The sequence below is a fragment of the Periophthalmus magnuspinnatus genome, chromosome 6, assembly GCF_009829125.3.
Source record: "Periophthalmus magnuspinnatus isolate fPerMag1 chromosome 6, fPerMag1.2.pri, whole genome shotgun sequence".
In the NCBI taxonomy this organism is placed as follows: domain Eukaryota; kingdom Metazoa; phylum Chordata; class Actinopteri; order Gobiiformes; family Gobiidae; genus Periophthalmus; species Periophthalmus magnuspinnatus.
The window spans coordinates 30,931,451-30,945,655 of record NC_047131.1 but is presented as its reverse complement, the minus strand read 5'-3'; the positions used below and the strand labels follow the sequence as shown (position 1 = coordinate 30,945,655).

Genomic DNA, 14,205 nt, shown 5'->3' with positions numbered 1-14,205 from the left:
TGTATAAAGTGTGTGGTGAGGGGTTTTACAGCTGCAAAAGGATTTTTTTAATTTTTTTTTTGCTCTGGTATCTGTACTTTTATGTATTTAAGTAATTATTTATTTTTATTTTATTTATTTTTTGTTGTATTCATTTTTTATTTATTCATTTTAATTTTTTATTTATTAATTTATTATTTTTATTTTTTATTTTTTATGAATTCAACTATTCATTTATTTTTTGCTCTGATATCTGTACATTTATTCATTCATTCATCTGTTCAGCTTTTTACAAAATATAGATTAATTGTAAAAAAAAAAAAAAAAAAAAGCTGATACTTGGATTTGTTCAATATATGCAAGTTTGAACAGTATTTTTTTGAGTCTTTTGTACTTTTTCTTTGCAGTACTGGGACATTTTTGGTTATTTTTTCGCTTTATGATCAGATTTAATCCATGAAACGTTGAATTAATAACGTCTGTGCCTTATTACAGATGCAAACTAACGACAATATTGTAGATTTAGAATAATTTTGTGGTTTAAATCTGCTCTTTGTTACTGTGTCAGTGCTAGAAATAGTTTAAATATTATCGTTTATCGTCTATATTGACTTCAGCGATGTATCGAACTTCAAAATATCCAAAAAGTACCAGCGCATTTTGAAATACTGGGGATATATTGCACCACTACAAGCACTTTAAGGTTTATTTACTGGGTTTATTTTAGTAGAACTCACATCTGCCGACTTAAAACGAGGAGTTTATTCTGCGCTCTGATTGGTTAATTGGCAAAAATTGGAATTAATAGAGAAAATAACAAACTTTTACAGCAATTTAATGTTTTGTAATTAAAAATCTGCCTTAAAATGCCATCTAACGTTTGATTTGAACACGAAAACTAGTTTATTAGTTGAAAAATTCGACCAAAAAACTACTTTCAAACCGATTTAAGTTGTTTTTTTGCTGCGTTTGGCTAACAACAAACAGCCACGCTAGCTCTGATGACTTGTGTGTTGCAGTTTGGTGGGAATGGGGCAAAGTTTAGACCCAGTGGGAAGGCATCTGGCTCCCCTCTGAACGCTCAAGACATAACTCTCAAAAAGGAAAGACTCCGCTACGTTTTTGAACTGGACTGAAAAGTAAAAAGTACTTTTCGTAAGATTTGAGGGGTTATTTTTATCATGTTCGTGGAAACATCCTGACTAAAGGTTTCGAGTTCAAGCTTCGCCTTTAGCAAAACAAAAATAAAGACACAAAATTCGTAAGAAAGATTAAGAAATTGGTTCAAATTGTAAATGTTAACCAAAATATATTTCATTTTTAAATAAATATAACTACATTTAGCACTTATATATCTGTACTTTTACTTAAACGGCTCATACTACACTGTTTTCTGATGTGTTTTCATGTTTTTTCCTCGTCACAAACAGACCTGGAGTTGTGATTTTTTTCATTCACAAACTGCACATTTAGGCTGAGCTCTTCTCTCAAACTGAAAACGCTCAGTTCCACCTTGTGATGTCATCGTGTGGTGATACAGGAAGTGCTCCACTGTGTTTTTAAACTCCACACACCTTCATTTCTAGAATCATTTGGATCGTTTTCAGTCCTGGAATTGCCGATCTCTCCTGAACTAAAGGTAAAAAAGTAGCTGTTAACTTGAAAAAACAAACAAACTACCACTTCATGACATCACAAGGTGGAACAGAGCGTTTTGAGCTTTGTGGATGTAGACAGACCCTCACTTTGGCCGTGGTGAGATCATCGCTGCCGTAAAGAGAGGCAGAGTTTCTCATAACATTCTCACAAAGACGATGAAGTAATGGCGGATGAATGTGCACTTTTAGTCTATGCAAAAGCCTAACCTCCTCGGACATCATTGGTTCAATCGGCGCCGCAGAGAAAGAGTGGTTTGTGACTGGATTAGCTGTCGCATTCTCCAAAACAATGGCTCTTTTGGGAGAAAAGACAAACTCCATGACATCATCCAAACAAAGGAAGTGGTGTGATTTCTGCGCCAGTTCGAATATTGATTTTAGTCTCTGAAAACCTCAATAAACATCAATTACGTGGAGCTACATTGTTTCAAATCATCTCCTCTGCTGCAAAAGGCTCTGCGCACAGTAGCATGCTAGCTAGCTCACTGTGTCTCAAAGCTAACGTCGCTTTTATTCAAATTGGAAAACATTAAATAAACAACTTATTCAAAATCAAATTCATTAAAATAAGGACTACATTTTTAATTGCAGAATACTTCAGTTTGTGGTGTAGTTTTAATATTTATTATGTCTCAAAATTAGCGTTAGCGTTAGCATTGAGACGCAAACATGTCTCTTTTTAAACACAGAAGTGTCTCTGGCGTCAGGGGTGTCGAGTTTACAAAGTCTATGGTGGATGCACATTGGTCGCCCTACATTTTTGCGGCATGTTTTCAAGCGTCAGAGGGCGTGAGTCTGTCCTTGGAGCAGCGCGTCTTGAGCGTTCAGGCGTCGGACGCTCTGTTCACGCGTCCAAAGTGTCAGACGCCAGGGTTGAAAAAACTGAACTTTTTCTGCTTCAACCAATCAGAGACGATACTGCAGTGATTTAGCGACATCATTATCTGGGAAAAGTAGAAAGACATCAGCTACAAACTCGCGGCAACTTAATTATACTGGACGCATCAGCTAGCATAAAGGCTAGTCACAAACCCACACACACCACATGGGTTTTATGTAACAAATGCACTAAAGTCACTCTCAATCTGCAGCGTTTATACAGAAAAAACTAAACATCCAAAGAGACTCGCAGACCGCAATGGACAAAGTATTTTTCGTTTTGCGTTGGAGGCGTTTGTCCTCAAATGCAACGGCGTCCGACTAGAGGCGTCCAACTAGAGGCGTCCAACTAGAGACGTCCGACGCACTTTGACGCCCCGGTGTGAACGCACCTTTAAACATGTTTCCAGTGACATCCTCGCGCCGCTCTGTCCACTGTCTGATCTTTATATATTTATTCATTTTAGTCTGACTCAGGAAAAACCTCACAGAGATAAAACTGGACAGGAAGTGGTGACGCTAACAGTGCGGTAGAGGGCGCTGTGGTGCACGGAGCCTGTTGTTAAAGCGAGACTTTTCCAGGAAGAGCTGTTTAGGTTCACTTCAGGTTAGTCCTGTCAAAAACACTGATGCAAAGATACAAAAAGATACTGATCAAAACTAAAACTACATTCTGGGGTTGGACGATTTGGAGAAAACATCAAACTGGGATTTTTTTCTTTGTGATTAAATTTGTGATTTATGTTTCAGGATTAGGATTCAGTTCAAAGTTTATATTTTAAACACGTCCTGGAGAATTGGCAAGAAGATTAGAATATGACCTGACAATCTGACACAAGAATCACATTCAGAACATGTTTGGACAGAAACTAAACTCAGGGCTGAACTGAAAGACTTCGCGGTTTGATTTGACAATTGCGGCTTTGGAAATTTAGATTTAGATTAAACTTGTAGCTTTTCTAGAAACTTATTTGAACAAGTATCGATACTGAAAAAAACAAAACCGAAAAAAATCATATAAATAAATAACAATAATAATTGAATTGATCCGGAATAGTTTTAGAATGATCTTACTCTTTGTCAGAACGAGCAGAGACACAAGAAAACATAAAAGAAACTAATGTTATTTACTGCTACCGTGGCAACACCTGAACAATCTGGGACATTTTCCGCAGTAGTATAATCCAATGAGGAAATAACAAAATTCTGTGTTGAAAATCATTCTGTCTGTGTTCTAATGCTTCATTCATACACGAATTAACACAAACCCTGCATATTTAGGCTTCTTCTCTAAAAAAAAACGCTCTGTTCCACCTCGTGATGTCATCATGTGGTAATACAGGAAGTGCCCCACTGTGTTTTTAAACTCCACACACCTTCATTTCTAGAATCATTTGGATAATTTCGGCCAATCTGTACTGAACTAAAGGTAAAAACGGAGCTGTTAACTTGAAAAAAATGACCACTTCATGACATCACAAGGTGGAACAGAGAGTTTTGAGCGTCGGAGATGTACAGACAGATGTGTGAATGAAACAAAACACAACTCCAGGTCTGTTTTTGAGGACGTAAGAGTCAGTTTTGTGCAATATCGGCCTTTTAAAACCAACTTCATCACAGTAAAAAGTGCGTTTTTTCTAAGCTAAAAATAAAATCAGTATCGAATATAAAGCCTTTTTTCCTTCTCGTCTCAAATTCACCTCGACATAAATCTCACCACAACGATCATCCCTTTTTCGGATTATTTTCACTTCATGTCTATATCCGGCGCTGCGTTCACTTTCCCACTCGCGCCGGGTGATTTGCAGCTGTAGAGTATGTGATGTGTGCATGTGAGGTCTGCAGACGAGAGCTTAAAATAAGTCATCATTCACATACACATGACGTTAGCTCTGGAATCATCGCGGCGCTATAAATCTGAGGCTGGCTGCAGACGGAGGAGCGGCAGCACGCAAGGAGGATCGCCGCTGATTAAAGGAAACAATGTCGAACAATAGAACGAGAGGTTATGTGTCAAAATGTGCGTTTAAGTGTAATGTAGGAAGTGGAAATGTATCATGTGTCAGAGTTAGATGTGGGATTAAGGAGCAGCGTGACCAATGGGGAGAAAATAGACAAACTTTTTAGACAATAGTTACTTGTTGTGTTGTGTCGTGAACGCTGCTTGCAGATTTACTTATACTTGCTGTATTTTCCGGACTATAAGTGTCACTTTTTTCATAGTTTGTCCAGGGTGCGACTTATATGCGACTTTTTATCTTGTTTTTTCTGCTTTATTTATTTGATTAACTGTTAATATCTTACGTTAACAAACCAGACACGTGTTCAGTTCTGTCTGTGCTTCATGTCGCTGAATAAATATAAATGTGTTACGTTAGCGTTAGCATTAGCGTGATGTACTGATATTCAGCCTGTTGTTCCACATTTTATTATTATTATTAGAACTTGACTTTAAAGATAAAATGTTTGTTCTTGGTCTCAGGGTTTGTAAAATAAATTTCCCCAAAAAAATGCGACTTATACTCCAGTGCGACCTACATGTTTTTTTCTTCATTATTATGCATTTTGTGGGTGCGACTTATACTCCAGAGCGACTTATAGTCCAAAAACTATGGTGTGTGTTTCCAGCATTTTAATCTATAATAAAAAGTTGTAAAATTGTCCAAAAAACTCAAGAAAAAACACTAAATGGGTTTAAACAACACATTTTCGGGAGCTTGTGATCAATCGTGGTCCTGTTCAGGCTAATGCTAGCTAGCTTGTGACTGTAATTCTATGTGTAAGAGACTTGTTTAACACCTGTTGTAGTTCCAGCTCAGTCAGATTGTGTTAAAACAGATCAGATCAGAGTCTAACTTGAGTAAAAGAGCTTCAGACGGAGCAGTGCCCACAGTTAGCAATACGGCTTATACTCCAGCGCGACTTATATATGTTTTTTTTTATTCATTATTATGCATTTTTTGGGTGGTGTCATAAATGTTACTTGCAGACTTATTTATACTTATGTGTTTCCAGCAGTGTAATCTATAATAAAAAGTTGTAAGATTGTCTGAAAAAATGAAGAAAAAAATGCTAAATTGGTTTAGGCTAATGCTAGCTAGCTTGCGACTGTAATTCCATGCATAAGAGACTTGTTTAAGACCTGGTGTAGTTCCAGATAAGCCAGTTCTTTACGATCAGATTGTGTTAAAACAGATCAGATCAGAGTCTAACTTGAGCGATAGAGCTTTAGACGGAGCAGTGCCTACAGTTAGCATCACACATATTGCATTGCGGTTCACTGTGCACTTTTGAAGCACATCCAGAGTATTAACATTTCAAAGTAATGCTGAAGTATTACAAGGACTACAGGCATTTCAGAGACGTCTTAACAACACGACAAATGGAATGAGTTAAATTCTATAAAATATCTGTATAAAATCCCCATTTTGTCATTTAAAAATACAGTTTCAGATCGATTTCTATGTCCCAAACTGCCAAATTGTAATCTAGACATTCATGCCCGCTAAATACTCATCACCTCTCGCGTCCTCGCCCCGCTCGTATTCTCACAATGTTAAAAATGCGTACAAGTAATGCAGTACACGTGTGAAAATATGCCGTCTATCTCCTCTATCGCACATGACGGCGCTCGCTAGCTCCACTGACCCCGATTAATACAAGTCCCCAAACGACAGCCAATCCCCACGGCCGCGGCGAGTGGGGACTATTCTGCCGCTGTCGTCGTGGAAACAGCAGGAAAAAAAAAAAAAACGAGAATTTCCTCAGTTAAGATGAGCAGAAACGTGCAGAGAGGGTGTGGCTCGTTTTTCGGGGATAACGATTTAGCGCAGGGTTTTTCAGGGCAATCCTACATCTGTGAATGACTCATGTGAAACGTTAATCTCTGCAGAAGGTGAGGAAGAGCGGAGGTGAGGAAGAGCGGAGGTGCGGAGGGGAGGGAGCCGTGCACCCGCTGCTCGGTGTGAAATCCTGCCTCGTGTGGATTATGTCTGCGTTGACACATTTGGGACGGACTCATAAGCCGCCGCTTCCTTCCTGTCACTGATGCTAAAATTTCAAGCGCAATTTCGAGGTTTTATTTATTTATTTATCTTTATTTCCACAGGGAGAGCCTAATGAGCGAGAGAAAGTGCTCAGACTCGCTTTTCCATGTGCAAAAACAAACAAAACAAGTGCCTAAGTGCATTTAAAACGGTCAAAACAGCTGCAGGTGTGAGGATAAATGTGCCTCCGCAGGTTATTAAAGTGCATTTGTGGCACTAAAGTATCTGGTTTTGCACGTTTTTGAAATATATTCTATTTTTGGGAAGCAAAACCGCCCCAAAATGCACTTTTTTGCATCTCTGTTGTGGTGCACAGTCCTTAGTCTTATACAATCATGAGATCTTGTATTAAAAGTCCCTGTGTCAATGTTCAACAAAGTCGTCCTTCAGAAATACTTTTACACAGTGTTTTCTTCTGACAGACGCGATGGCCGACCTACTTTTCCATAGATTGAACAGTGATGGGTTTAAACTCATCACCTGTTATAAAAGCGCAAAGTGAAAGAGTGAATTTAAAGTGTAAACTGGAGAAAAGGCTTGATATTTGCTCTGCTAGCTGCCTCCTAGTTCATTATTATTATTATTATTATTATTATTAATGTATTATTATTTTTGCATGATTATTTTATTTTATTTATTTTAAATTGACAAAATTTAAACTCCAATTTACAATTTATATTAGGTAAAAAGTGTCTATATATTATCAAAATATCTTGGAATTTGATGCAAATAAAGTGTCCAAAATTAATGCAAACTAGTCATAAATTCTACAAAAAGAAACATTATTTTATTTTATTTTTTATTGTATTTTATTTTGTATCATTTTATTTATTATTATTATTATTATTATTATTATTATTATTATTATTATTATTATTATTTATTAATTTATGTATGTATTTATTGTATTATTATTATTATTATTATTATTATTATTATTATTATTATTATTATTATTGTATTTGTTATTGCATTTGATTTATTTATTTATTTATTTTTGCTACATATTTCAGACAATATATAATAATTTTCAACCCCAAAACTACAGCAGAAATAGCTTTTCCTCCAGAAACACCACATGGTCTTATACTCGCTCTTGTTCTTGTTGTTTTTTCACCGCAGTAGTTTTGACGTCTAAAAAACATGTTCTAAATGTCCAGATCATTTAAAAAATCTTCGGGACTGGTTCAAATCTTGTCCAAACTGAATATTTACTGAAAATCTGGGCCTCTTTCCTCGTGAATATATCATAAACTCATCGAGCGCAGTGATCCTGATGTGATGAACTGAACGGAGCTTTTAACAGTCCAGACATTTTAAGATGTGCTCAGTGACAAGATAATTAATGTGGTGCAAAAGAACACGGCTGGGAGTGAAGTACTTTGACTATAAAAGAGTCTAAAGATCTAAAAGTGCAAAACAAGATATTTTCTGTCCATTTTTTGTGAAATGGGACAGCTGAATTAGTGAATTAGTTTAAAAACCAAGAGTATGAGCTGTGGAAGTGTTTTCTTTACTGCCCTCTGCTGGCCAAATCCTGTCATGACACCCACACAACAAAAACACAGTCATAGTATTTTTTAGAGCAATGTGATTCAACTCATTTTAATTGACAGTAATCGTCAGTAATACGCTTGGGTCTTTTTAATCGAAAGGTCTAGATCAATCCCCTGGAGCAGAGTTCAGACTAAGGAGGAAGAAACTACTTTTTTTTTTTAGTTTAAATAGTAATTACTCAAAGTCTGTCTTGTTTATGTTCTAGGAGTAAATATAAAAGGTCATTTATTTGTTTTTAATACGCCAAAATAGCAGTGAATACAAAATGTGATTATAAAAAAGTGATTAATTGTATTTATATTTGAAAATGGAAGAATGAATGCCATTGTGTTCATAATCACATAAACTGTAACATACCCGTGAGCAGAGACACTTTGTGGAACGTGCTCTCCAACTTCCCCATGAGAATCTGCACAAAACCGTCTTTGGACAGGTGCCCTGCTTCTTTGGAGCTCTGATCATAAACCACTACTTCCTGCTTCCTGCCCAGCTCCACCTGCACAAAAAAACAAACAAGAACAAGGATTTTACAGGTGGAATAAACGGGACGCAGCTGAAGTCAGTGACAGGACTGCAGAGCCCCGTCCAACTGGAAACACAAAATCACATTTAGGCAACTGAATGACGAGCAGTTATTTATTTCACTGACATTATTATTATACTGTGCTGCAAACCAGACAGTAAAAAAGAAAAAAACAATGTAATGCACAGAACAGAGTGAATAAAGACAGAGGTGTTGGCGCACTCGGCTCTGGGTTGTGAATACTGAATACGACGTGTACGGCCGAGCTCTGCGCTGTTTACAAAGTGATGTTCCGGTGAATGTGGATGTATTTGTGACAGTGCAGAGCTGCAGATGCTGAGGACACGCTCCTCGTGCGCTGTGGCGAGTCTGAGCATGCGCCGCAGTGTTTGTGTGCAGAGGGAGCGCAGCGGCGTTGTGTTGTTCTCCATGTTGTCAGGCAGGCTTTGGTCACATGACCATCAGGCTGTGCCTACTGCAGCTATGAATCACTGCATCATTCAACAGCCACTGGACAGAGCAGAGGAGTGGGAGGAAGGATGGAGAGGATGAGGAGGGCGGGAGGAGTCAGGAAGATACAGAAAGACACAAACGGAAGAGAAGCGTGGCAGGCACATAAAGGACTGGTGCTGCAGCAGTGGCCATGTGACACTCTGCTTTGTGCTGCTGTACACAACCGTACACAACCATACACAACCATACACAGCTGTACACAACCATACACAACCATACACAACCATACACAGCTGTACACAACCATACACAACCATACACAACCATACACAACCATACACAACCATACACAACCGTACACAACCATACACAACCATACACAACCGTACACAACCATACACAACCATACACAACCAAATACAGCAGCAAACAGCAGAAATAAAGCTGTGAAGACTCAGAGGTAAAGCTCTCTGTCCTGGAGCTGAGCTGCAGGTCACTCACAGAGTTCTGGTCAATACGTCCATGTAATACAAGAGCCTAATGCTTTCTTTGTTTGAAATCCTCTCCCCTTTATATATTTACTCAGTGTGGACAGTTTGTGCTAATAATATCGACCGTAATGGGATCAGATCCCAGGACTCTGGGGATTATGGGCCTAAACTTACGGAGCTTTGTGCCTCTGAGAGTTCACTGAGACGACTCGACATTATGAAGAGTTTGAACTGCAGCACTTGTGTCTGTTCAGTTTGTTTTTAAGGATTACACACACACACACACCCACACACCCACACACCTACACACACACCCCCGCACGCACACACACATCCACCCCCCCCCCCACACACACACACCCACCCACACACCCCCACACACGCACACACACTCCTACACACCTACACACACACACACACAGGAGGTTCCAGATGACAGCTGAGTGACTTATGAGTTTGCTGCAGTGAAGGAGGTCAATGACCTGGAGAGAGAGCGAGAGAGAGAGAGAGAGAGAGAGAGAGAGAGAGAGAGAGAGAGAGAGAGAGAGAGAGAGAGAGAGAGAGAGAGAGAGAGAGAGAGAGAGACTGCAGCAACTCTGCAGTAATACAGAGAGTGTGTGTGGGGGGGGTGTGCGTGTGTGTATATATGTGTGTGTGTGTGTGTGTGTGTGTGTGTGGGCGCGTGTGTGCGTGCGCACGTGTGTGTGTTTGTATGTGTGTGTGTGTGTGTGTGTGTGTGTGTGTGTGTACTAATAATTACAGTATTAGTTTGTCACAATGATTCAATTATAAAAGAAGAAGAAGAGCCTGCAGCAGCTGCAAGACCTCTTCAGGTCCTCCTGAGGTCCTCTTCAGGTCCTCCTGAGGTCCTCTTCAGGTCCTCCTGAGGTCCTCTTCAGGTCCTCCTGAGGTCCTCTTCAGGTCCTCCTGAGGTCCTCCTGAGGTCCTCCTGAGGTCCTCCTGAGGTCCTCTTCAGGTCCTCCTCAGGTCCTCCTGAGGTCCTCTTCAGGTCCTCCTGAGGTCCTCTTCAGGTCCTCCTGAGGTCCTCCTGAGGTCCTCCTGAGGTCCTCCTGAGGTCCTCTTCAGGTCCTCCTCAGGTCCTCCTGAGGTCCTCTTCAGGTCCTCCTGAGGTCCTCTTCAGGTCCTCCTGAGGTCCTCTTCAGGTCCTCCTCAGGTCCTCCTGAGGTCCTCTTCAGGTCCTCCTGAGGTCCTCTTCAGGTCCTCCTGAGGTCCTCTTCAGGTCCTCCTCAGGTCCTCTTCAGGTCCTCCTCAGGTCCTCCTGAGGTCCTCTTCAGGTCCTCCTGAGGTCCTCCTGAGGTCCTCCATGTTTGAGGTCAGACACACGTTGTTCTTTGACTCAGTTCAGTCGTGTCGGGGGAAACTCTCCCTGGACTCACAGTTAGAGCCTGAAAGTGAAACAGTTTCTGTGACTTCAGCTCCGTCCAACGAGGTCAGAGGGGCAGGTCAGTGACATCGAGGTCCGAGGGGCAGGTCAGTGACATCAAGGTCCGAGGGGCAGGTCAGTGACATCGAGGTCCAAGGGGCAGATCGGTGACATCATTATCGCACAAACACATTCCTAAAGGACGATCTGATCCCGTGTGTGGGATGTTAGAAAACGACACGTCCCTGAACCTCCATGAGGTCATTTAAAGCCCCAGTCTGGGCTCAGTCGACCTGCACTGATAAATCTGTGTGAAACTGTGAAAACTGCAGATTTCCTGAGCAGATGTGACACAGAGGACGACGTGATAGAAGTGAAACGCTGCTCTGACTCTGACACCTCGACTCGCTGGGTGGGACGCGGCTGTAGAGATTCCACCGCAGACACGTCCCACCCGGGGCCGGTGATGTCATTGACTGGTGCCGGCAGCTGCCACTTCCCTGTAAACGTGTGTAGGTGCGATGTGCAGGAGTGTGTGTGTGTGAAAATACACACTGCTCATATATGTGCACGGCTAAAACGCTCGTCCTTGTGCTGAAAGTCTCAGTGGTCTGTGAGCATGTGCGGGATGAGGTCATCAGGGGTCAGTCAGTCACATGATCCGGTCGCACCTTGACACCAGTGCATGTTCTGTGACCTTTGACCTGTGCATTAACACAGAGTCTCACTCGGGCCGGCGCTGACGTGGGCGTTTTAAATGAACAGGCAAATATAAGTCCTGCAACGTCTGACACAACAAACAAATATTTACTGTGTCAAAGATAATTATGAAGTATATGTTACTGCATATTTACTTGACTAATGCCTAAAAAGCCGTGTTGTTTTTGTTTTAGTTTAAGTCAAATGTGTGTCTGTTAAACACTAGGATCTATAAAACAAACAGTGATTGAGGCGATGACCTCATGCAGCAAACACATATCCTGCTCTGTGTCTTTGTTTGACTTGGCCAAAGGTAGTGACACATTAAAAATCCCTGACCTCGCTCTTTGGTAAACCAGGAGCTAATCCCACTGAGTCAGTTACTAAGTTTTGCTACTGTGAAAAAATAACAGACAAAGGCAGATATGTTCTTTTAGCCGTTTACAGGAAACTCACGGTCTCATCCTCCAACCGTCTAAACAAGACCAGCCTTTGGTTTGAGACTTTTATTAACACGTCACGTTTACAGGAAGGATGTAACACTTAAACGGATAAATATAAACCACTAAAATCACAAAGCTATTTGTGAAAGCATTTCAGCAAAGGTTTCCCAGGACTTTTTATTCAAGTTTAATTACAGGTGTGTTTACACAAAACAAAAGCAGAAGAAGTTCAGTGTGACTCATTTGAGGAAGCAGCACAGAGGTGGAGTCTGGTCCTGTCACAGGTGGAGGTTCGTCCCCTCTGGCTGCGGCTAATACCCCCGTCCCTCTGTCCTGACGACTGCAGGCGGCGCTCCCCACCATGGAGCAGGGATTAACCGAGCTTAAGTCAAGCCGCCATCAGCCCGGCCCGCGGCCCGTCCACACGAGGAAGTCCCACTTCTGACTGAGCCGGGCCTCAGAGGTCCGGCCGCTGACCTCCTGCGTGTGACGCACTCTGACCCACATAAACAGGAAATAATCCAGAGAGCGGTGAGGACGAGGTCCTGATGATGGTCCTGGACACTCAGAGGCACTGGAGCCTGTGTGATGGGCGGAGCCTCGGGGGATTCAGGCTGTTAGAGCTGAATGGGTCGAGAGGCGGGAGGCAGCGGCCCATCTATGAATACGCTCAGCGCCGCTCTCCCGCGTCCTGCATTCAGCCGCCAACAAAGAGCCACAGTGGTGTCCTTTGCTGTCTTGGCAGGCCGAGGCAGCTCCTGGCCACGGTCAGGGCCGCGCGGGGGGCGAGGGGCGAGGGGGGTGTGTGCTTAACACCACACATCCAGTCTGCACGTGCCCGGCCCGCGGCCTGCCAGCGGCCGCACAAAGGAGATGATGTCATGCTTAACCAATAACAAAAGAGGCTGGGTTCGCCCGGCCCTCCTCTCTCACCCAACGAGTTCCAGCTTGAACCGGACTCGCATTAATCGCAGGCCTGATCCTCTTTACGGGGGGCGGGGCTTAGATAATAACAAAGCAGGCGTGCGGCCGATAGGAAGGATGAAATGAAGATGGCTGCATGAGACAGAGTTTAAATGAGAGTCAGCGCTCAGCGGGACACGGCTCAGAGGGAGGGGGACGCAGCGGGGGGCCGTCCCAGCACGGGGCCGCACACGGGGCCGCACACGGGGCCGCACACGGGGAACACGTCCAGCTACAACACAACACTGTGCACAGAGAAGTGACCGGCGCACGGGCCTCAGGCGCAGAGCTGCACGAGGTGGATCTAATAAATAACATCTCACACATTAAAGGTGTTTGTGGGGTTCACTTGTAAAATGGGACTTTTACGGCCGTGCAGCCCCAGCGAGCGCAGAAAGGTGTTTTACAACCGTCTTATCCGTTTATTTGGGTGAGAAAGAGCGTGTGTCTGCCAGAGGAGTGCTATAAAGACAAATTAAATGAATATTGTGAAACTTTGTGAGAAACATTAGACTCAAATCGACTCCTGCTCGTGCACCAATTACATCACAATATTAGATCAACTTTAGGTCAAAAACGCCGGCGACGAACAACAACATTCTTCATGATTTGGGCGGAACGTGCCAGTGTAATCCGACTGTAAAAACGGCTGTAATTCAGAATTGTAAAACACGATGGTGCGCAGGGCGTGTCGTGTGGTGTTTAGGTTCGCAAACAAAAGCGTTTCTGAACTTCAAATCCCCGCGTCGCTCCGCCCTGATAACACAACGCACCGTCATCCTTTGTAAAAATCTGCCTTTTGTTGTTCAAGGTGTAGCGTTTAATCCAAAAATAACAGGACGAGGAGACAATACGCGCGGCTATTTCCGGATATAAACGTGTAATTATTGTTAAATCGGGCTCATTAATGCGTCGGACGTGCCGTGGATTTACGACGTCAGCCCCGATTCGGTTTCCTACAGTTTCACACGGCGACTAAAAATACAGCGTGGAGCGGCTGGACGGGGCATGGAAAAAAAAAAAAAGGGCTGCCGTGTTCAGAGAAGAAGTCATGGAAAACGAGAGGATCGGATTTCAGGGGCAGCGATAAGCGACAAACGTACAGTACGACAAATATAGACGCCGCTCGT

At 42.3% G+C, this 14,205-nt stretch overlaps 1 protein-coding gene across 1 annotated transcript in view; it reads right to left on the bottom strand.

Moving 5' to 3' along the window:
• dusp8a (dual specificity phosphatase 8a) overlaps window positions 1-14,205 on the bottom strand; it is a 54,195-nt gene that overhangs the window by 27,941 nt on the left and 12,049 nt on the right. The window contains exon 3 of the mRNA XM_033967451.2: window positions 8,477-8,615. Within this exon, the coding sequence (XP_033823342.1) occupies window positions 8,477-8,615 (139 nt within the window). The remainder of the gene's footprint in view (window positions 1-8,476; window positions 8,616-14,205) is intronic.